This window comes from Protopterus annectens, chromosome 13.part0 (assembly GCF_019279795.1).
Source record: "Protopterus annectens isolate FY-2018-M chromosome 13.part0, PAN1.0, whole genome shotgun sequence".
Lineage (NCBI taxonomy): Eukaryota > Metazoa > Chordata > Ceratodontiformes > Protopteridae > Protopterus > Protopterus annectens.
The window spans coordinates 276,870,528-276,894,287 of record NC_056747.1 but is presented as its reverse complement, the minus strand read 5'-3'; the positions used below and the strand labels follow the sequence as shown (position 1 = coordinate 276,894,287).

Here is a 23,760-nt window from a genome sequence, read left to right as displayed (position 1 = left end):
GTGCACCCCGGGGGAAAAGGGCAGGAAAAATACACAGGGAGGTAGGCAGTCTGATCAGCGATCAGAAGACTTTGAAGGACGCAAGAAAAGGGGAGAATGTTTTAAATGTGGTAAAAAGGGACATTTGGCAAGGGATTGCAGGAAAAATAAGAAAGCAACAACGGAAGATAAAGAAGGTGAGGACTGACTACATGATAGTCAGGAATCACAAGAAGAGACCAGTAGAAAAAGGGCAAACGAGGATGTGAAAAGGGAAGTAGAGAAAGTACAGGAAATCAATGACGGTGCAGAAGAAGATGAAGTACTAGATTTAGCTTTATTGAGCCTGGAGCTCTATTTAGCAGATACAAAACCGGAAGTTACACTTTTAGTGGAAGGCAGCAAGGTTACATTTTTTGTGTGATTCAGGGGCATCACAGACCCTGATACACCCCTCCAAATTACCAGACAATTCAGAGTCACCTGATTACATATTAGTCAAAGCAGCGAATGGGCAGCTATACCGGGAGCCCCTCTCCCGCAATATCACCATAACAGATCCTGTTTCAGGATTAACACAAATAAGTAAGATTGTAGTTTCTGCGAAATGCCAAGTGAATCTCTTGGGCAGGGATCTTATGCAGTTATTTGGCATAGCGATGGTTCCAACTATGCAGGGCATGGAAGCGCAGCGACGAACCGACACCTTTATGGTTCAATCGGGGGGTGAAACGTTTTATTGGTACAGTCAGGACCTGGTTACAACTGGTCCAGGGACTGTGACCAAAGAACTGATGAACGTAGCCATCAGTAAGTTTGCCTCCCTGAACATTGTTAAACAGCACCCGCGGCATTGCACCCTGTGTTTTTGTAACACACCAGGGCCTGATAGAGTATGAAAAAGAACTGTTTAAGCATCGTACAAACAGATTGGTACTGAGAAACTTATACTGGGACGCAGAAGGGAATAGTGTAGCCAGCTGTTCACTGCCCCAGGTGTTTTTGACACTTTATAAGTCCAATCTACTACCACATGTAAGCTTGACCAAAAATAAAAACATACGGAGGGCAGACCTAGGGGAGAGAGTTACAAGATGGGAAAAACAAACAGAACTGGAGTTGTCAGGACAGGGAATACAAGTGCAAAAATTGAATTGGGTGACTCAAGCTAACCCAGCTGTACATCTGCAGTCTCGCGGAGACAGCTGATGGATACTCCTGTTGACTGAGGAAGAAAATGCCTTACTAGATATACCAGAGAACCTCTGGTCAGCAAGAAAAATCAGATGTAGGACTTATCCGTACTGCAGGTCCAGTTAGTAGTACACCAAAATCAGCGTTTAGACCACAAAAAAGACAGTATCCCTTAAGAAAGGATGCAGAGGCAGGAATAAAACCTATCATAGCAGCATTACTTAAGGGAGGGGTGCTAGTAAAATCCCCTGATTCTCTGTGTAATACACCCTTGTTTCCAGTTAAAAAGGCCAATGGAGAATGGTGTATAGTTCAGGATTTGCAAGCTGTAAATGACACAGTAATACCAAGGGCACCTATAGTGCCGGATCCACACTCCTTGTTGAATGACTTAAAACCTCAACAAGAATATTTCTCTGTGGTAGACATTAGTAATGCATTCTTTTCAATACAAATACACCCAGACAGCCAGTATTGGTTTGCATTCACGTTTCAGGGAAAAAGATACACATATACGAGATTACCACAGGAATATTGTGAGAGCCCTACTATATTTTCACAAGAAATGTCAAGTAACCTGTCAGGATTTAACCCACCAAAGGGTAGTCAGGTCTTACTTTATGTCAATGACATTCAATTAGCAGCCCCCACCCTGCAGGATTGCAGCGAAGATACAGTAGCACTTCTACAATTTCTAGCTGCTGAGGGACACAAAGTGAATAAGAGCAAACTGCAACTTTGGAAAACAGGTAAAGTACTTGGGAAATGTAATATCCAAGGGAGGTATAACTTTAGATGAGGACAGAAAAGTGGCAATTTTGCAGGCACCGAAGCCCACCACCAAGAAGGAAATGATGTCCTTCTTGGGAACGACTAATTTTTGTCAGAGCTGGATTCCAAACTACGCCTTGGAATCTGCACCTTTAACTGACCTTATTTACAAGACACCTATGGCAGCGCAGGACTTGTTACAATGGACAACGGAGGCAGAATCTGCTTTCTGTAAACTGAAACAGTTAATAGCCTCCTCTCTAGTTCTGGGTTTGCCTAATTACCATAAGCGATTTTTCCAGACTGTAGATTGCAAGCAGGGTTATATGACATCAGTACTAACACAACAACATGGGGATAAGCAACGTCCCATTGCTTGCTATTCATCACAATTAGACCCAGTGGCACGATCTTTGCCATACTGTGTGCAGGCAGTAGTCACGGCAGCAATGGCAATGCAGGCTTCAGCTTCACTAGCCTTGTTTTACCCACTCACTCTAAGGGTACCTCATGCAGTCGCGATTATTTTATTACAAGAAAAAGTAGCATATCTCTCTCCTGCTAGGCATCTCGCCTGCATGACCATATTGTTGAGCCAACCTTATATGACAATTGAACGATGTACGACCTTAAACCCTTCTACCCTGCTCCCAACTCCTGCAGATGGCACACGACATTGCTGCCTGCAAATAATCAAGCAGAAGACATTACCTAGGAAAGACCTCATGGATGTCCCCTTGGATAATGCTGAGGTGACATACTACGTGGATGGCTTGTGCAAAAGGGGCCCTGCAGGACAGGACCTAGTAGGATATGCAGTAGTCTCTGATACTGAAGTTAGAGAGGCAAAATCTTTACCGCATCATTTATCTGCGCAGGCAGCAGAATTGATTGCTCTGACACGAGCATGTACCTTAGCAAAGGATAAATGTGTAAACATCTTCACTGACAGCCAATACGCTTTTTCCACTGTACATGTGTTTGCACAACAGTGGAAAAACTGAGGAATGATAACATCTACTGGCAAACCTATAAACCATGCACAGCTTATTTTAGATCTTTTAGAATATATTCAATTGCCTTGAAGGGTAGCTATTTGCAAATGTACAGCTCATACTAAACAGGACATAATTTCAAAAGGTAATGCGAGAGCTGATGCAGCTGCAAAACAGGCAGCTACAGAGGTATTCCTTCTAGATAAGGAATTACAACCCTCGGAAACCTTGAATTTGATATGTTAAAAACAATGCAGACACTCACTACGCAAGCAGAAAAACAGCGATGGATGAAGCGAGGAGCAATCCTCGAAAAAGGGCTATACATCTCTAAGGCGGGAAAAGCAATACTACCCTCTAACTTGTTCCGCTATGCGGCATTGTTGAGTCATGTCTCAACAGGGGGGGATGGTACAGCTGGTGAACCAGGTGTTCACAACGTACGGATTTACAAACTATTCTAAAAAATTTTGTTTAATGTGTCAGACCTGTAGCAAACACCATGCACAGGGGGCGATAAAGCCTAAGCAAGGGAGTTTTCCCACACCACCATATCAGTTTCACACTATCTGTATGGATTTTATAGAACTAAACAAATGTGAAGACAAGAAGTACTGCCTTGTCATTATAGAGATGTTCTCCAGGTGGGTGAAAGCTTTTCCAACCAAAAATCCAGATGCAGCTACAGTAGCAAAGGTACTTGTTAAGGACATTATTCCTAGGTTCAGTATTCCGGAAAGAATCTATAGTGACAATGGTACGCACTTTGTAAATCAAACCATACAGCAGCTGAGTACGTTTTTTGGTATTTCTCTTAAAAATCATTGTGCATATCATCCGCAGTCTGCAGGGCTGGTTGAAAGGCATAATGGCATACTAAAAAGTAAACTAAGGAGACTTATAGCTGAAACAGGAAAAACCTGTCTGTACTGTTTACCTTTGGCATTGCTGAGCATGGGAACTGTCCCAACAGCAAAAGGACGGACTCCTTTTGAAAAGCTGTATGGAAGGGCTTATTACACACCCCAGTGGAAACCTCTCATGTCATCAGACCAGGAAGCTGATTTTACACTAGCTGAATATATGAAAAAGTTGTTGAGTTCTAAATATCTGTTGCAGTTTAATTCTGTTTCAGGTCAGAAGAAAGCCGAAACATCGAAAGTGACAGTGACGCCAGGAGACTAGGTGTGGATTAAAATCATGAAGCGAAAGAACTGGACATCGCCAAAGTGGGAAGGTCCCTACCAGGTGCTTCTTTCAACACCTACTGCAGTCAAGATAGCAGAACGGGCTTCGTGGATACACCTGAAGCACTGCAAGTTGATGAGAAACTTCAAATTGGACAAAGACCTTACCTCTCCATCGGGACCCTAAGCACAAAAGTCTGGCTACAAAGGGGGGTCAGATCAATAGGAACTGATCCGTCTCAAACCCAGTGAAGCAATCATCAGTGCTAAAGTCCTGTAGGGCAGAGAGTAAGATCACGTGTCCAAGTAAAATGACTGAATCAAGAAAATATCTTCTTGGAAGAACCGGAGAAGACAGAGACAATACGGAACAATAATTTCCACAGAAATATTGCATGACCATCCTACTGATCATCATGGTAAAAATAATCTTTTTGTTATGGCTATTTCTCTTCTCTGTTACGCAAGTAGAATTTAGTAAGCGTGAGTGGCACCCGAACTTCAATACTTACCAGGCAATCAAATACGTGTATGCTGAAACCTTCAATGTTTCGAATTGCTGGATCAGCACAGCTCTACCAATGGCATATGGGGGGCTACTGCTAACTTCAGTTCCCCTACGGGCTAATAAGACCCGGGAAAACCTAATTCATGACACATTGAATGTCACATCGGAAGATAAAGTAGCATTACACTTGTCTATTTGTCAAAAGGGAACTGTATGTTTTCATAACAGTGATACAGTCAGGGTAGGATGGAGCCATTGCAATGTAACAGTTCCTCATAAATGCTACACTAAACCTGATAACACCGGATCTTATTGCAATACAAACTATGATTCGTTTTTTGAACTGATGCATAGAACAATTGAGGAAATAAAACATGATTCTGTTCTCTACAAACAGCTGCCCATGACAGAAAAATGTTTCACGCAGGACAAGGGTATGTTTATAGTAAAGTTACCACTAAAGTAGAAGATTGTTACTTTATATGTGGAAGAAAAGCATATAAATGGCTACCTGAAAACTGGTCCGGTAGCTGTTTTTTGGGGTACCTGGTTCCAGCCATACAACACACGGCAGTCTTACCTCAAGGGAAAATTCGGAATGTCCGAGAAATCAAGAAGCCTGCTAATTCAGTGGGACAAATCAATGCACCCTGGAAATACCATCATGACTTAGGCCCTGGGAATAACAAAGGACTGTCGCACATGGATCTGGGTGATGAAGTCATATCGTGGGCAGGCATAATACCAGCATATGGAGCAACGAAATCGATCTGGGAGCTGAGAAAACTATCTAAACTTCTTGAAATAATAAGTAATGCGACCTTTTCTGACCTAGAAATGGTAACTGATGAACTAACTGCCATGAGAACAGTGGTACTTTGGCTCTTGACTTCACCCTAGCGGCGAAAGGAGGTACGTGCGCTTTAATTCAGGAGGAGTGCTGTTCGTATATTCCTGACAACAAACACGAGATAGACAACCATCTTGAAGTAATTCAGCAGGTGTCAGCCATGAACAAACCAGGACCAAATCCATTGACGGACTTTTTCCAGAAATGGTTCAGGGGTTGGGGCAGCATCCTGATGAACATTCTGATAGCCTTGCTGATGGTGTGTGGATGCTGCTGCATTCTCCTGTATGAAAGGACTAGTTAAGAATATCATAGACGTTTCAGTTTCCGAAACTTTATATCAGGATGCTGATTTCGAAGAATTACTCAAAACTGAAAAAATGCTTTCACAGGCTTAAACTGAATGACTCTCTAACTGCAAATCCTAAGTAGGAAATGGTTATGAGAAAAAAAAACTGTTTATGCTTGCTTTGGAGGTAGAATAAAGTATTAAAAGGAGAGAAATGTTAAGAAAATGTATAACGGCAATGTGCAAGCTTAGATGCATTTAGGGTTAAAAAGAAATTAATATGTTTAGTCTGCTTATTCTGTGTGAAATATGTGCAGCTGCAGGAAACCTTGATAAGAGAACAATTGACGCTTGAAAGTCTACCATAGTCAGCAGAATGTGTATTGAGGCCAGGGTTGTATATCGACCCTAGGCAAATGTATCATATCAAGAACTGGACAGCTGAAGAAGTGTGAGAAACAAAGGAGGGCTGAAATTAGCCAAAGTCCAGGTTGTTTTTCTCAAACATGTTTTTGCAAGACAGCAATTTTCTGACCATGTCAGCAGTAAATCTAACAATATCTTCTTTTCTGACCTTGTCAGCAGTAAATCTAACAATATTTTCTTGTGTACATGCAGAAAACTGTATAAGAACAGCATGCTGAACTATGGAAAATCAGACAAACCTTGTACTTACATGCTTTGTCTCCTTGCTGCAAGTAATAAAGGGTGCCTTACTTGAACCTTACGTGCATTGATCTTTGTGTTTTCCTTTACAATGCTCTTGATGTTTCCCCTGTAGAAGGATTTGAGAATGAACTGAAGCAGGTTTGCCTTTCTCAGTTTCCGTAGGAAGTGCAGACATTGTTGTGCCTTCTTCACTGTGTGGCTAATATGAATCGATCAGGACAGGTCATATGAGATGTGAACCCCCATGAACTTGGTGTTTTTGACTCTTTCCACTGCCACCCCCCTAATTTCCAGAGGCTGATGCATCTCCAGAGTCCTCCTGAAGTCCACTACTAATTCTTACGTCTTGCTTACATTTAAGGCCAATTGTTGCTGTCGCACCAGCCTATCAGATGCTCCACTTCATCCCTGTAGGCTGTTTCCTCACCATTTCTGACAAGACCTATGACAGTGGTATCATCCACAAACTTGATGATTTTGTTGGATTCATGCTTGGCCATGCAATCGTGCATCAACAAGGTGAACAGCAGTGTACTCAGGATGCAGCCCCAAGGGACACCCGTGCTCAATGTAATACTGATTGAACTGTTATTTCCCACACATACTTTCTGGGGTTGGTTGATGAGAAAGTCCAGTATTCAGTTACATACGGGCGTGTTGACGCCCAGCTGGATCAGCTTCAACATCAGATTCTGGGGGGTGACAGTGTTAAAGGGCTGAACTAAAACTGATGAACAACATTCTGACATAGCAATTCTTGTTCTCTAGATGTACCAAGGATTCATGAAGTGCTATAGCTATTGCATCAGTTTTGCAGCGATTAGCTCTATAAGCAAACTATAATGTATCCAGCGTTACAGGTAGGCTTGAAGAGATATGATTCTTGATTAACTGCTCAAAACACTTCATTACTGTTGATGTAAGAGCAACTGGCCAGTAATCATTTAGGCTTGTTGGTTGGGATTGTTTGGGAAAGGGAATGATTGTCATATTTTTGATGCAACGGGGTACAATGGCTAGGTGCAGGGATGTGTTGAATATATTTGCTAGTACAGTGGACAGTTGGGTAGCACAGTCAAGTGTCACAAGTCTTTAAGTGTCAAGTATCACAAGTTTTAAGTGTCACAGTCTAAAATGCACATATTCTTGTCATCCCTCAGAAAATATACTCATCAGAACTTGAAACAGAACTCTTGAAAGGATCTACCTGGAGACTATATTTTCTGGATTAGACCACCCTCCTTTTTTAAATAGGTAAATATCCTTTTCCTCTGTAGCATTAACCACTTAGACAATCTTACAAAGTTAAGTAAGCACCAGTACCATTAAGGGAAAATTATTTAAAAGCCTCATTTTTTAAATAGGTAAATATCCTTTTCCTCTGTAGCATTAACCACTTAGACAAGCTTACAAAGTTAACTAAGCACCAGTACCATTAAGGGGAAAATTATGTAAAAGCTTTACTACCCTTCTAGAAATTCAGATTACTCAAACTATCATCACCACTGGCGTAAATATTGAATATAAACATTATGCTGACTTCTGTGAATATGTAACTGCATAGCATTGCTAAAGGGTTCCTAACATTATTATGAATGCCAATAGGCTGAAATTCATTTGGCTGACATCAAATGATTAAAACTAATTTGAACTGAAAATTGCCAACAATACACAAGCAATTTGGGGAAAAGTGGATGGTACAGCCTGTCATTTCAAATGACATGTAAGGCAAATTCAAATTAATCACGTAAAACAAATAAACTACCATAACTCAAATAATATGTACACTAACAAATGAACACAAAGTAGACAGCACAACCTACAAGGAATTATTTCATATAAATGTGGCAGATGGCTAGACGCATTTTCCTGAAGTAGTAGTACGGTTAAATAGAAACTTAATTCATGAACCCATCGCCATGCATAAATATTATTTTTATCAGGACGGGAGGGGGGTGTAATGTGTTTTATAAATAAGAAATGCTTCATACCCACTAAACAATGGCACACTACCTAGGGCATGTTTGCATTACCTGGAATCAAATCTATGACCTTATCTGACATTATTCTCCATTAATGAAAGCATTATCCTCAACACTTGTTCATAATGTCTTACAGCAGCCAAAACTTTGTGGGTAACAACATATAATCTATAATTCAAATGGTTTATGTATCAGCTGTGGTGGGAAAGACACACTCCTAATTACACAATTAAATAAAATATCTTAAATTACTGTTGCAAGTAAATTAAGATACAGCATTCCAAAACTAATGTGCAGTATCACAGAACAGCAACAGGTTAGTAGTAATGTGCGACACAAGCATAACGGATTTTTTTTTAAATCAGGTACAAGAATTTCTTCAAAGCTCTAAAGTACAGTACACCAATCAATTCTAAATCTAGTCTGCAAAATTAACGACACGGCAGCCCTGTAACTCTTACCTACAAATGAAATTAAACAAATCTCAGAAATTACTTGTAATAATCTGATCCTTTTCAAATGCTGATTTATTTTAAGCAAACATTAACATCATTTACTTACTTTGCGAATGCAGAAGACATTTGCTGGCAAAGCTTGAACATATAGTCAACTGAAATGACCCCCATATACCTGGAAAGTGATGAAATGGGTCGGCAGAATACAACAATTAAAATTACTTCACAGCCACAATGTAGCCTTGTGGGAATATGGGCTAAGCATGAAACATTTAGCTACTCCAAATTAAATTACCACGGAAATGAATGTGTAAGCAAGAATTACTATACTGCACATACAAAATGTACATATCACTGTACCAAATTACAAAAAAATGCTGCTTATTTCACAAACTGTATAGCTCCCTTCCCCCACCGTTTTATGCAGCATTAATTTCTGTTTGCAGCAGCAAGTCATCAGTTTACATTTGTTTTCTGCTAGTCTTTCTTATAGCTTACGCGTTTTTATTTTCGTACATTTGCGCTTTAATTATTATTTCTATGTAAACAAACGTATTTTCAGAGCTCTCGGCTGTCTATATTATTTGTATGGAAAAGACAATTCTAACAAACTAAAGTTTAACTTCAAAACATTTACCTTACTGTTTCTATGACAAAATAGCAGAGACTATCGACACTAAGCAATATCAGAAACAAATAACTCTCAAGCTTCAGAAAATACACGTTAGTACAAAGCTCTGAACAACACTGCATGTTAACTATAACCCTAAATGCTTGTATTTGTCAAATACCGGACAACTGGACACTGCCTCCAAGTCGTGATGCATTTTGCCTTCACTTCACTGGTTCTCCCAACTGCTCTCTATTCTGCTACTACAGCAAAGCAAATACCCCACCCCCACTCACTTCGTTTATTGTTACTCCACAGACTGCTTGCTGACTGCCCCTTGCCTGAACTATTGTACTAGTTCCTGCAGTGCACTTGACTCTCTCTGGTCACTATCGATAAAACACATCACGATTTTAGAATCCTACCCAACCAGTTGTATACACACTTTTCTATAACACATTTTCATGTATACTCTGTTTTGTAATCTCATTATTCTACTATATTCACTGAAATATTTATTTTATATTTGTTTACCGAGTAAGTCCGAGTGGAACAAGGTCCATTTACAGCGGAGGCCCGGGGAGAAAAGCTCCATAACACAACAGTACAAATGCAATACAATAGTAGAAGAAGGAGATTACAAAACACAATATACATGAAAACGTGTTACAGAAAAGTGTGTACGTTACTGAAAGTCTGATGAACGGAGGAAGTTCGGATGGTTAGGAGAAATATGCCAAGTTTAATAAAAAATGCTTCATCTTCAACTTGCGGAAGCAGGCATTAAAAAGTGCTTTGTGTTATTTGAATGACAGGATATCACTGCAAGCCTTTTAAAGAGAATCTTAAAGTTTACATCAACGTCAAAACTCTTCTGCAGATTATGAGTAAAATTCCAGAAAATAATACTGACAAACTATAAAGTATCTTCTCCAATGTACACATCATAAAATTTCAGAAGCGCTATGGAAGATACTGTACAAACTTTGATACAAGCAAAATAAGCACGTCTTATAAACTTTTAGTTAGAAACACAAAAGTCATCCAGAGATCTAGATAAAGTTGCTTAGATTTTAGCAATATAAACTAATGAAACAAATCACAAATTCTTTTATTTCGTTAATCACGAACTTCAGCAATGGACTGCCTTTCCCAACTGTTGACACCCCAACTCCACCTTATTGTTCAGTAGAAAGGGGTGGGTTCAGTGACCTGTCTCCTTCGTCTCACCTGTCACAACCACAGTAGTCTTTTTGTTGTTTTCCATAGCCCCGACTCACTAGTCTGCAATTAGTGGGCTTCGCCGGCTATATCTGTGTTGCCCACCCGCCGGCTTTGACCGTCTACTGCAACTGATTCTTTGTAGCCTTGCAAAATTTTGAAGATTCTGCATTCAATACCACTCGCCCACTCCCTCGTCTGTTGTCTGACTTGTTTAACCCTGCGCAAAGTCTCTTCCTAGAGACTGGTCCGGTCCGCTGATCTCAGTGGCCAGAAGGGTGCGTGACGTCACCGCCCTTCACTTCAATGATTCTACAAGCTATCAGCTGATATAGAGTTCCACGACTAATGCGCCAGCAGCTAGGGGGTGCACAAAGTAATTCCTGACGTACATGTTCAGACTACCAATAAAAAGTTTTTTTGTTCGTCGAAGAAGTAGCTACTCACTAGGTAAAATTCCCTGTTTCTCGATGTGATCTGCAGTTTCGCAGTACATGTACGTGTATATAGTGCACGCTAACTACTACACTAAACATACCCTTGTACATTTAGAAGAAATCTGACAACTGTTATTTCCTTAAGGCGTTCTAGGCAGTTTCCACATCCCCGAATGGAAGTGTTTTTCAATTATTTTAAAAAAGAGAGAATGAAGCCATGTAATGCCTGCTACACCCAGAAGAAATTGTAAACATAAGTGGATCTGCAAAATAATAACGCTTGGTTGCAATAATAATTGCTCAGCTGGTAGACGTTTTACGTTCCATTATTTCCAAAAAAACTGTAACTTTTATTATCAGTCAGTGAAATGAATTTTCTCTATGCCACTTTTATAACTGTAACTTTAAATCTGGAACGATTTATGACAGAAGGAACAGAGCGCTACATGAACAGAGATGAAATGTAACTACAAGTCCCAGAAACACGCGAGCGCTATTTTTCGACCGTTCACTTTACGACATCATTTTTGCAAGCAAAAGTTTGTTGTCATCAGTAAATCCCACCTTCTGCCCGGCTTGATATGCTAGTTTTAGGCGCTCCGTGCGTCAGGCAGTGTCCTAATTGGACAAACTGTGTCACATACGTTGGGTCTTGGGGGTTGGAACGCAGTGAGTGTACGGCGTGGGGCTAAGAAATTGCATTCGTTAGTGTATCGTTTTGCTGCCGTTCTGAATGAAATAAAACAGTGCAAGTAACTTAATAGAATGGTGCGTATTTTTAAATTTACTTTAGAATTACGATGTGCATCAGCGGTAAGTCAGACTTTAAAGAAGTATGATAGTAGAAGAGCTGTTGGATTAAAATTGTTTTTAAATATATACTGATATGTTGGTTATTTTTTATATACTGTAGGCGTGCTTACTTTCTGTACTGTAAACTAAACTGTGTTAAACATAAACCTGAAACTGGTATATTGAGGTTTGAAAATACCCGAATGCCAGCAAATCACTTTTAAAAAGTTGCTAAGAAATAGTATTCTGGAGCTATAGCATTGCCACTTTAGAGTTTCCTATAAGCTTTGCAATTATCTCTCTATACGAACACAAATGTCATCTTTCCGGATAACCTTCCTTCAAAATAATCAGTACACTGCTACATCAGTAGTGAAAACATTCTTTTACTACAGAAACTGTGTATTAATTCACACTACGTTCTGTCAAAGTCTCAAGCTAATAGAACTAATCTTTTTTAAAGGAGTTCCTGATTATTTTTTTTGATTTGTCCGTCATTCTTTTGAGATTGGTCCCTGATTGCTTTTTGTTTTTTTTGGTCAGAGAAGTTCACATTATAATGTGTTTGTGACATTTTGTTATTTCTGTCCCAGAATCATGTTAAGCATGTGGTGTTTAACTGTTATTTTACTATGAGCTGTCATTTATATCTTCTGGCTTTCTCTTTGGGCACCAGTCAGAACAATGCAATTGTTACTGTGTAAAGGTAAATCCACTGAGGCTTAAATGCCAAGAAACGTGATATCAGTGAAGAATAAGCAATTAACATGGGTAACTTCCTCTCAAGTGGAGAGCTACAGGAAGAATAATTTGGCATATGTCTCTGCCTAATTGCATCTTTCAGAGTTTTACAATTATATAAATACTGTACTTGGGTGTTGTGTGTCAGTCTCATTTTCATAATGGCTTTGTAATACGGATATGTATGTAAACGTTACCTAACTACAGTGTTTATCATGATGCACAGTCTCCTGTATGTTATTTTCAAAGTCTATCCATTTACAAACTTTGCAACTGCAGCTTTTTTTTGTATCACTTGTGTAGTATCTAAAATCATTTTTTTCTGTCATCCCCCCGTACCAGAGTAAATATATAAAACATAAGTAAATAAACACTGCATGTAAGTTAAAACATAACTAACGACACAAACCAGGTGAGGTTAATTGGGGGTGGAGGTTAAGCACTGGTTTGTTGCAGAAAAAGAAAGGGCATACTAGTCGAAACTTAACAAATAGGGGAATAAAGTAACTGACACTGTTCTGAAAGTAAATATTTGAGTACAGCAGATGTTCTTCGTGGTTCACTGTTGGTCATTACTGTAGGGTTCTTCCTGCTGGAAGCAGCCCTCGATCGGCCAGAGTCCCAAAGTCAGGTCCGATGTCGGCTGAAGTCGCTCCTGCCCTGACGTCAGTGTGCCAGGGGTATAAAGACCTCAGCCAACGCCATTTTCCCCAGTCTTTCTTGCCATGTGGTGCCCGTTACAAAGCAGTTTAAGTGCCGGTCGGCCGACTCCTGTTCATTTTTGGGGGCTTTTGAATTGAGGACTTCTCTTTTGAGCTAAGTACCCCGTTGGGGAAACCTTTTTCTTGCTCCAGTCCAGTGTCAGAAAAAGTTAACTGTATTTCTTGTGGGAAGCAAATGCCTCATAAGGATTTTCACTCTTACTGTATACCTTACTTGAGTCCTGACCACGACGTAGCTAATTGTAGGTTTTGTGCTAAGTTTAATCAATGCACTATTAGGCGTAGGTACGATTTTGCCTTCCATTATTTGTTTTGAAAAAGATTTAATTACAATATGTCGTCGGATTCTTATCCGGCTACTGCAGTGTACAAGAGGCGCAAGGATAAGGACAGGCCTCCGAAGTCCAAAGTGGATGACTTTATTCAACCTGAGCCAGTTGCTGGTTCGGCTGTCTTCAGTGAGGCGCTTTCGCAGCCCCTGTCGTCCGCCACTTTTGAGCCGGTTGCCTGTACCGACTCCCGTGAGGAGCCGATGTGGGCCTTCAGACTTTTCAGGGATTGGACATCCAGATATTGCTCCCTCAGATGGGCCCGGAGCCGCTGTGCAGGCACCGGCTTCTGAGGGAGTTTTTCGGCCTACACAGCTTCATGTACAGATGCCTTCAGTTTTGCAGTCAAGGACAAAGGCAAAGACTGAGGCTCCGGCAAAGACAAAGCAGCATGCACAGGCACCTTCTGTTCAGGGCCCTAGACCTCAAAGACAGATGCTTAGAATGGCTGAAGACCTGTTAACTATGATAAGGGGTTCTCATCCCCCTCCTGACAAGAGACCTAGGCTAGAGCCAGATTATGATTCCTTAGATCAAGTTTTGATTTCTTCTGCTTCTTCCTCTGAGCAGGATTATTCCTTCCCTCCTTATGCAGATTCTGATGCTGAAGAATCCCTTCCTTCGGCCTCTCCTCCTGAGGATTATTCATTTGGGGAAACCTTGCATGACATGAGAGAGCATTTTCACTGGGAAGGGCAGGAATACTCTGAATCTAAGAAAAGGCTTAGGGATTTTCTTCTGCTTCCACAGCATAGACCCCTGGCTATTCCCCCTGTATTGGACATTGTGGATGATGTTTTTACAGAGGCATCTCTCTCTTGATTCTTTTCCTCCTGCTCCTGTCAAACCGGATAGGTATTATAGGGTTCCAGATTCCCACAAATATTTTTTTAAGAATCCTTCAGCTGATCCAGAAACTATTTCTCAGGGCCCTAAGGGTGTTAAAGCGGCCTCTGCTAAGAATCCTATTCCCTCTGACCAAGAGTCCAGAGCCTTGGAAAGATGGGACAAAAAAGTTTATACTTCTGCTACATTGTGTATTAGAGCTTTGAATTGTCAATTTCATATGTTAAAATATCAGCAATACCTTTTGTCTGTGTTAAAGCAAAAGATGTCTGCTGTTTCTGGTTGTGCAGATAATAAGGAATTACAGGATTTATTGCATGCTACTGAACAGGTGGGTAAACATACCCTGCACTGTGGTTTTGATTCTTTGGAGGCTTCTTGCAGGGCTGCAGTAACTGGCGCAATTATTAGAAGGCATGCTTGGTTAAAGGAGCAAAGTTTGCCTGAGCAGGTTAAAGCAAAGCTTTTAGATGCCCCTTTGCAACACAATGTTTTGTTTGGGGCCAAAGCTGAGGAAGTATTGAAGAAAATGGAAGACAAAGCCAAATCTATGCAGGCGGTTAAATATTTTCTACAGGTACAACCCCCTAGGTTTAACAGGAATTGGCCAGCTAAACCTTGGTCCTTTCCGAGCTCGGACAGAACTCGGAGGGGCAGATACAGGTGTTCCAGAGGTAGAGGTCAGGCACAACCCCCTTTCAGAAATGAGCAGTGGAGTGCCCCCTCTCCCAAGGGAGGGGAAGATAGGTCACAACCTTACAGGAAACGGTCATTATGACTCTCCCTTACTAGCTCCAGGGGCTCCCCTCCTGGATGTGCCTTTGGGAGGAAAGATCTCTCGTTTTTATCACAATTGGAGCCGCATAACCCAAGACAAATGGGTTCTGGACATAGTTTCAAGGGGTTACAGGTTTCATAGTTTCATAGTATAGTACTAGGCTATCTGCCCTGGGGCATTTGTAAGCCTAGCCATAGTGATGTGGCTTTTGCCACCCCATGAAATGGTACAAAAATGTACAGAATAAATCTAGAATACTGTGCCTCTGTCTAGTAGTGACACAGTGAAGGTCCCCTTATATAATAGAATTAGTTTACTGTGCCCCTGTCTAGCAGTGACACAGATGTGACCCCTGGGGTAAACTTACGATCTCCCATCCACTCATCAAGATTTCTCTTGAAGAGAGTCAGTGAGGGGCTCTGCCTAATACGAACTGGGATCCTGTTCCAAATCATGGGAAGCCTCTGGGTTATGAATCTATCCCTCCAGCATGTCCTATTCATACTTATGCCGAGGTTTAAGTCTTTAGCTCTCGTGGTCCTGATGGATTTGGATTTTTTGAGGTGGAGCATGTCCATCAGATCCTGATTGGACATGGCCTTGTACGTCAGGCAGAGATCACCTCTGAGCAGGCGGTATGCTACTGAATAGAGCTGAAGTTTCTTTAGTCTGGCAGAGTAAGACATATGTTGGAGACCCTTGATCCTTTTGGTGAGGTACTTTTGTGGTCTCTCCACCTGTTGCAAATGCCGGGTGAGGTACATACCAAATGGGGCATTGTACTCAATCATGGGTCTGATGAGGGAGGAATATAGGGGTACAATGACATCCTTGGATCTGGATGTGAAACCCTTCATGAGGTGTGCAAGGTGGAATGTTTTTCTAACCACTTGCAACGTGGGTGTCAAATGAGAGGTCGCTGTCTACTTGGGTCCCTAGGTCTCTGATTACTTTTTCCGTACTCGGTGGGTTGCTGTCTATGTGATAATTTGTGGGTACTTTGTTTTTTCCAAAAGGGATGACTATACATTTTTTGGCATTTAGTTTAAGGCCGTGACTACGGCACCAGTTGTCCGTTTCAGTGAGGCCTTTTTGTAGGATGTGTGTATCTGCTGGTGTATCGACTATGGCGCCTAGTTTGCAGTCATCTGCAAACTTTGTCAGCCACAGCCCTCCCATGTTTGCTTTAACATCTGAGAAATAAATGCCGAACAAGAGGGGTCCCAGGACAGATCCCTGTGGGACACCACTTGTGACTGGCTTTGAGTCTGACATTGCTCCAGCGATTTTAACTTTATGGGTTCTGTCCTTTAGCCAGTTTGCAACCCATCTAGTGACATAAGGGTTTACTTTTAAGCTGTTTAGCTTATCTATGATGCATGAGTGGGGTATTGTGTCGAAGGCCTTAGCCAAGTCCAGGTATGCTGTATGGACTGCTTTGCCCTCATCAATGGCTCTAGTGACTGTTTCGAAAAAGTCAACCAGGTTTAAAAGGCAGGATCTGCCCTTTATAAAGCCGAACTGGGTGGGGTCAAGCATCTGTAGGTCCCCTATATCTCCGTTTATGAGTTCCATAATGATTCTTTCCATAGCTTTGCAGACCAGGCTAGTCAAGCTTATGGGGCGGTAGTTTCCAGGGTCTGTAGAGGCACCCCCCTTGTGGAGTGGGACCACTGTTGCTGTACGCCAGTGTTTAGGTACATATCCCGAAGTAAGGCTAAGGTTAAATAGCATTTTTATGTGTGGGTTTAGCTCCTCTTGGAGTTCACGTAACACGCACCCCGGGATACGTCAGGTCCCATTGATGCTGTGTTTTTTGCTTTGTTTAGGGCGGTTCTCACTTGGACATCTGAGATGACAGGGAGATTACATTCAGCTGGGATAAGTATTTCTTCTTTTGGGGGTAAAGGAGGCGAGAAATTTGCACTGAACCTGTCAGCCAGAATGTTAGCAATATCTGTGGGTTCAGTGTATTTTTTGTTGTTGTGAACCAGTTCTGAGCATATCTGAGGGTTTCCGCCCAGGTTTCTAATATAGCTGAAGAAGGCTTTGTGGTTATCTTTAGTGTCCTTAGCGATTTTTCTCTCAAAGTTTGCCTTGGATGTTTTTATGAGAGAACGTAGTTTTCTGCTAATGTTGATCAGAGATGTCTTCCCTTCATGGGATTTCGCTCTGACGTGCAGTAGCTTCCTTCTTTTGTTATACAATTTGTTTATGGCTGAGGTCCACCAGACAGGACGCTTACATTTGGTGGAGAGGGACTTGGATTTGTTTGGAATTGATTGATCCATGCATTCTTGGAGATGTCCATAAAAAGCATTTGTGAAGGATTCGGCATTGTGGGATGTGGTATCCACTGGCACAGTGGGCTTAAAGGATACCATCTCAGTCTTAAGAAGAGTGAAGTCTGTTTTTGAGAAGTTTTTCACTGTGGTCTTTTGAGCTGGGGGCGGAGGTGGGATATGTATATCCAGGGTGATTAGTTTGTGGTCAGATCTCACTAGTTAAGGGTATACTTCTGGTGTGGAGCATTTTGTCCCCATGTTTGTGATGATCAGGTCTAGTATATTATCTCCCCTAGTGGGAGAGATGACTAGTTGTTCCAGTGCATTTGAATTTATGAATTCCAGGAACCTTTGGGTTAGGGTATTAGGGCTAGAATAATGTACCCAATCTATGTTTGGGTAGTTGAAGTCTCCCAGTATGATGGTATTTTGTGATACATTCATATCCTCCAATGTCTTCAGGAAGGCTGAGTGGGGTTCTTGAGATTGGGAGCGTGGTCTGTAACATGCTACCAGTTGTATAGCAGTTTTGCCTATTGCACCTGTATGGTCTCTGATGCTTCGTGTGTTGCTACTAACCTGGAGGTGTGGGTGTCCTTTATGAATATGGACACTCCCCCTCCCTTTGTGGTTCGGCCCGGGTTTTGGGGCCGAAAAGCATGATACGAGGTATAGCTTGGTAGCGCTGGGGTGCTCTCAGGAGCCTTGAACCAGGTTTCAGTTACTGCACAGACGTCTATGTTCTCCATGCTGAGGAGTGCATCAAGTGCCTGCATCTTGAGATTTAGACTTCTGGCGTTGAGCAGCATTACCCTTAGTTTTTTTCCATTTTTGTTTTCTAAGGAGGTGGGTTTGTCTTTTGAGCCTTGCCTAAAAAAGGCACTATTGGGGTGGCAAGAGCCTTAGCCAATATCCGGAAGCCCAGTGGTGACAGGTGTAAGCCATCCCTTGCGAAGCAGAGTGGCTTGTCCAACATATCATCCCAAGCAGACACACATTGGATCCCCTTAGAATGACACCAGTACTTGAGCCAATTGTTAAAGTTGATCATCTTGTCTTTGTATTGTGGTATCATTCTTGGTGAGGGCAAGATGCTGCTCAGGGTCAGGGTCATACCAGCCTGGGCTACATAATCGGAGAGCTCCTCTGTCTCTTTTCATGTAGTCCAGGGAGGTATGTCTCAGGTCATTCACACCAGCATGGACAATGGCGGAGTCATATTTGTACTTGCTTTGGAGTGACCTGAGTGCGTGTGTTATGTGGCGGATCCTAGCTCCCGATAGACAGCTCAGTCACCTTCTCCTTGTTCAGCCTGGTCAGTGGGACATCAGTGTGTCTGACTATGGAGTCACCTATTAGTATCAGGCAAGGTGTTTGGCCTTAAGGGCTGCGATTGGTCGACACACTGATTTATTGAAGTATGTGTTGCATGTGTTTTGTTTTGAGATGGTGGATTTTTGGATGTCTGCTTTGGGAGCCTTTGTTGTTTTGGTAAGTTTTTTATTAGAGCCTCCGAGTATGTGCTTGGTTTGCAGTTGTGGTAGGTCTATGTGGGACTGGGATTGTTTTGTGTGTGTGTGTGTGTGTGTGTGTGTGTGTGTGTGTGTGTGTGTGTGTGTGGTTGCCATCTCCTCCTGTCTGGTCATGCCAGCCCTGAGTTGAGAGAGTTCAGCCTCTAGTTTGGCTATATAGTTGCATCTCTCACATGTATTTGTGTTTGTTGGGAGGAGGAGAGGGTTGTCTGTGTACATGAGACAATTGTAGCATTGTCTCAAGATGCCCAGATTGACCAGCTGAACTGGAGACGACGCCAGTAATCTACCACTCGACATGCTAGAACAGTATAAGGGAGTGGTATACCTTTAAGGGAAGTGGGTATTCACAGGGGTGGTAAGTAGATGTAGTGCTAAGTAGATGTAGTGCTTTACTTAGTACGAGAGAGTGCTTACTTAGTAGGGAAGTATTGAGAACAAGTGCTAGGCTTATAATACAGTGAGTAGTCTGGTTATACTAAGAGTAGAGCTTCCTTAAGGGAAAATTTGAAGAACACACTTGGCGGAGCCAGAAAAAGTTTAACCGGCACTGCGCTATGCGTACGACCGCTCAAAGGCGTGCAAACGTGGATTTTAAACAGTGAACTACAAAAGAGCTGGAAATGGTCCCAAACAACCAATTACTACAGCTTCTTGTGCTGAGGTCACTTCCCCCAAGGACAGGTAGGCTGCTCAAGGCTCCCCACTCCCACTGGTGAGCAAAGAAACTTCCTTCTATCCAAGTAAGGTAATGGACAACACAGGAACTACACCACAGCCCAGAATACAGCAATGCCTGTAAACTGGTCTAAACTAGTCGAGGAAGGCGGGAAAACAAGGATTATTTTTTTGTTTTTTTAAAAACATTCCACCCTTTCTATAGCAGAGGATTTCAGTTCCATACCTTGCCAAAATCAAACGGATGGCCAGATCTGCCAAAGCATCAATGGGCAGAGGCACAATGGCAAGTTCGGTCCCTCATAGATAGGATATGAGGGTCATAGGTTTGGTACCAGATTCAGAACTGGGGCAAAGGTTTTATTCAAGACTTTTCCTGGTTCCCAGGAAGGAAAACGCATGGAGACCAATCCTGGACCTTTCTGTATTGAACCCCTTCCTAGAAATTCCAAAATTCAAGATGCTATGCTGAGCAAGAATGCTTGGATGGAGACTTTGGACTTGAAGGAGGCTTATCTGCATATTCCGATATGGCAAGAGTGCAGGAGGTACCTGAGATTTAAAGCGGGCTCGAAGCATTACCAGTTCTCTGTGCTGCCCTTTGGCTTATCTACTGCACCCAGGGTCTTTACAAAGTGCCTGGCACCAGTAATGGCATTTTGCAGACAGAAGGGAATTCAAATATACATTTATCTGGACTATTGTCTCATTCAAGCGGACGACAAGGAGACTTTACTTCAGCATCTAGCATTGCAGCATCTTCATCTGGCATTGCAGCATCTTCTCTTGTGCCTAGGGTTCATGGTAAACCTAAAGAAATCAAACCTGGTGCCCACTCAGCAGATTACTTTCCTGGGTGCGCTTCTGAGCACTACAACCTAGATGGCTTATTTGACACCAGACAAAAAAGTGCAACTGGCTTCTTATTTAAAAAATCTGGCTTTGAGTCAGCTGTCTGCAAGACAAATTCTGCAGGCTCTGGGTTACATGGTATCCTGCATTCTATTAATACCATATGTAAGGCTGCATATGAGGAAGATACAGTGGTACCTCAAGGGTGTATGGTCTCCGCATTGCCACAGTCTGGAAACGGTGATCGCAATTTTGCCTGGTCTCTGGCAGGCATTTCTTTGGTGGGCCGAGGCCTGTCTGCAGAACAAGGGGAGGCCTTTTTGTCCCATTCCAGCCAATCAAGTCATAACGACGGATGCTTCGGATTATGCATGGGGAGCCCATATGCAAGGGAAATGTCTTCAGGGTGCCTGGACAGGGGACCAAATACATCTGCACATAAATTTGAAGGAGATGCTAGCTGTACAGAATGCCCTGATGGCCTTCAAAGATCTTATTCTACCGGGGCAATTGCTGATAAAGACGGACAACACTATGGTGATGTGATACATAAACAAGCAGGTAGGCTCTCACTCTTTACCCCCTGTGTAGATTGGCCATGGCTCTGTGGAACACAGCACTAGCCAACAAGATGGACTTACAAGCTCAATTCCTGCCAGGAAAGGACAACACTCTGGCAGATAGTCTAAGCAGAAATCTTTCTGATCCACACGAATGGATGTTGGATGTTCGCATATTCAGGATAACGGAGGCGTGGGGGTGCCCAAACATCTTTTTGCATCTCCCCAAAACCATCAACTTCAAACTTTCTGCACGAGGACCTACCACAAGCTAGCATGGAAAGTGGATGCCCTTTCATTCAGTTGGAAGCACCTCTCAATATATGCTTTTCCACCTTTGCCTCTTCTACCTCGGATACTTCTGAAAATCAAACAGGACAGACCGCAAATGATTTTACTGACTCCCAACTGGCCTCGGCAATTCTGGTATTCCACCCTGATGAACCTGGCTCAGGGTCCACCCTGGATTTTGCCACAACTTCCACATCTACTGTCTCAACAAGACGGCCAGATCCTCCACAGCCATGTCAAAACTCTGAATCTAGCAGCTTGGCGGATCCAGGGTCTTGCAGTTCTACCCTTACCAAACCGGTACTGGATGTAATTCTTGAAGTTAGATGGCCCAGCACCAGGAAATCTTATGCAGGTAAATAGAAAAGATTTTGCTCCAGGACTCAGGCCCAGGGTTTTGATTCTGAAGTTCCAAACATTCCTCTGATATGTAACATCTCTGTTAGGTATTGTAAAATAAGGGCCTATCTTTTTCATCTGTCAAAATTCATGCTTCTGCTATTTCTGCACATTATAATACGGATCCCCCAATCTTTTCACATCCGTTACTTAAGCAATATATGAGAGGGGCGAAGAATATAAGGCCCCCTTTATGAGCACCAGTTCCCACTTGGGATCTCAACTTTGTTTTGGAAAAGTTAACTTTGTCTCCTTTTGAACCTGCAGCTTCCACAGATTTAAAGTTTTTATCATGGAAAACTGCTTTTCTTTTAGCCATTACCTCTGCCAGAAGAGTTTTGGAATTGCAAGCTCTCATGGCTGTGGAACCCTTTATTATTTTTCATCAGGACAGGGTGTCCCTGAGGACTTATCCCACCTTTATGCCTAAGGTGGTTTCGAAAGTAGCCTCTAGTCAGACTATTCATTTGCCTACCTTTTATCCTAATCCTCAAAGTGAAGAGGAAAGTATTTTGCATTCTTTAGATATACACAGGCAGCTTTGTTTTTACCTGGACAGGACCAAGATTTTCAGGAAATCGGACCAATTGTTTGTGGCTTATGCTTCTACCTCACAGGGGAGAGCAATCACTAAGCAGACTATTTCTAAGTGGATTGCCCACTGCATCAAGTTCTGTTACTCTCATGGTAAACCTGTTCCTGTTAATATCGGAACACATTCTACCAGAGCTACTGCCACTTCTGCAGCTTTTCTCAGTGGAGTCCCTACCAAGGAGATCTTAGAAGCTGCAACTTGGAGTTCTGTGCATACTTTTTCTAAGCACTACAATCTCCCTCTCTATTCTAAATCTAGGGCAGGCTTTGCCTCTGCAGTCCTGCAGGGTTTTGTGGCCGCCCCTTCTGTTCCTTCTCCATCCACCCTTTCTTAGCTGTGGGATTCAACCCTACAGTAACCACGAAGAACATAGTACAGTTGCGTACTCTTACCATAAATGTAGATGTTCGAGTATGTACACTGTTAGTCTGGGTTACCCTCCCTCCTGTCCCCTTTTTTGTTGTTCTTTGAGTGCTGTCTGTGTTTCCTTGACATTTCTTTTTTCTCTGAGGTATTTTTGCTGGTGATATTTGGGAATGTTCTGGTTTGTTTGCTTATTCTTTTGATTAAGCTTTTGGCCTTTATTTTTGGGCACCTGACATCTGGGGCAAGAAAAACTGGGGAAAATGGCGTCGGCTGAGGTCTTTATACCCCTGGCACACTGATGTCAGGGAAGGAGCGACTTCAGCCGACGTCGGACCCGACTTTAGGACACTGGCCATTTTCTTTCCTCTTGTTGTCTCTCTAACCATGTTGATGCAGTGGTCCAAAGATCCTTTACAAGTGTCACACAGGCAGTTCAGGCATAGTTTGCAATATATTTAGTCGTGTACAGGCTTTAGAGAGTGAGTGTGTGTCCGCATGTGCTTATATAATAAATATATATTTTATGCATTATGCGTCATTCAATTATTCCTGTAACAAATTGTTTAGCTGTAGAAATGTTGGTGCAGTTAGCACATGTATAAATAAGGATAATATTTCAGCTTGGTAAATATTTATTTGATAATTTAAAGTTTAATTTTGGTCTCATTTATATATACAAGCAGATATCCTTACAGTTTGGGCACGACTGGTCAACAGCTGAGGCAGCATTTTTGAGTACTTGAGCAAGAGTAACTGTAACCATAATCTTCCAGACTTACTAAAACAGCTGCACTTCTTTACTTTCGCCAAGTGCTTTTTTATGTTTCTTGAAAGTGTCTCACGCATA

The 23,760-nt window shown here is 42.1% G+C and overlaps 2 protein-coding genes across 3 annotated transcripts in view; one reads left to right on the top strand and one right to left on the bottom strand.

Moving 5' to 3' along the window:
• PGPEP1 (pyroglutamyl-peptidase I) overlaps positions 1-11,384 on the bottom strand; it is a 383,139-nt gene extending 371,755 nt beyond the window's left edge. Inside the window, exon 1 of the mRNA XM_044053836.1 lies at positions 10,720-11,384. Within this exon, the coding sequence (XP_043909771.1) occupies positions 10,720-10,756 (37 nt within the window). The 5' untranslated portion in view covers positions 10,757-11,384. The remainder of the gene's footprint in view (positions 1-10,719) is intronic.
• Positions 11,385-11,719: 335 nt separating this feature from the next.
• Positions 11,720-23,760, top strand: part of LSM4 (LSM4 homolog, U6 small nuclear RNA and mRNA degradation associated) — a 426,988-nt gene continuing 414,947 nt past the window's right edge. The window contains exon 1 of one of the 2 annotated variants that reach the window (XM_044053837.1): positions 11,720-11,960. In XM_044053837.1, the coding sequence (XP_043909772.1) occupies positions 11,913-11,960 (48 nt within the window). In that variant the 5' untranslated portion in view covers positions 11,720-11,912. The remainder of the gene's footprint in view (positions 11,961-23,760) is intronic. The other variant, XM_044053838.1, reaches the window with a different exon arrangement.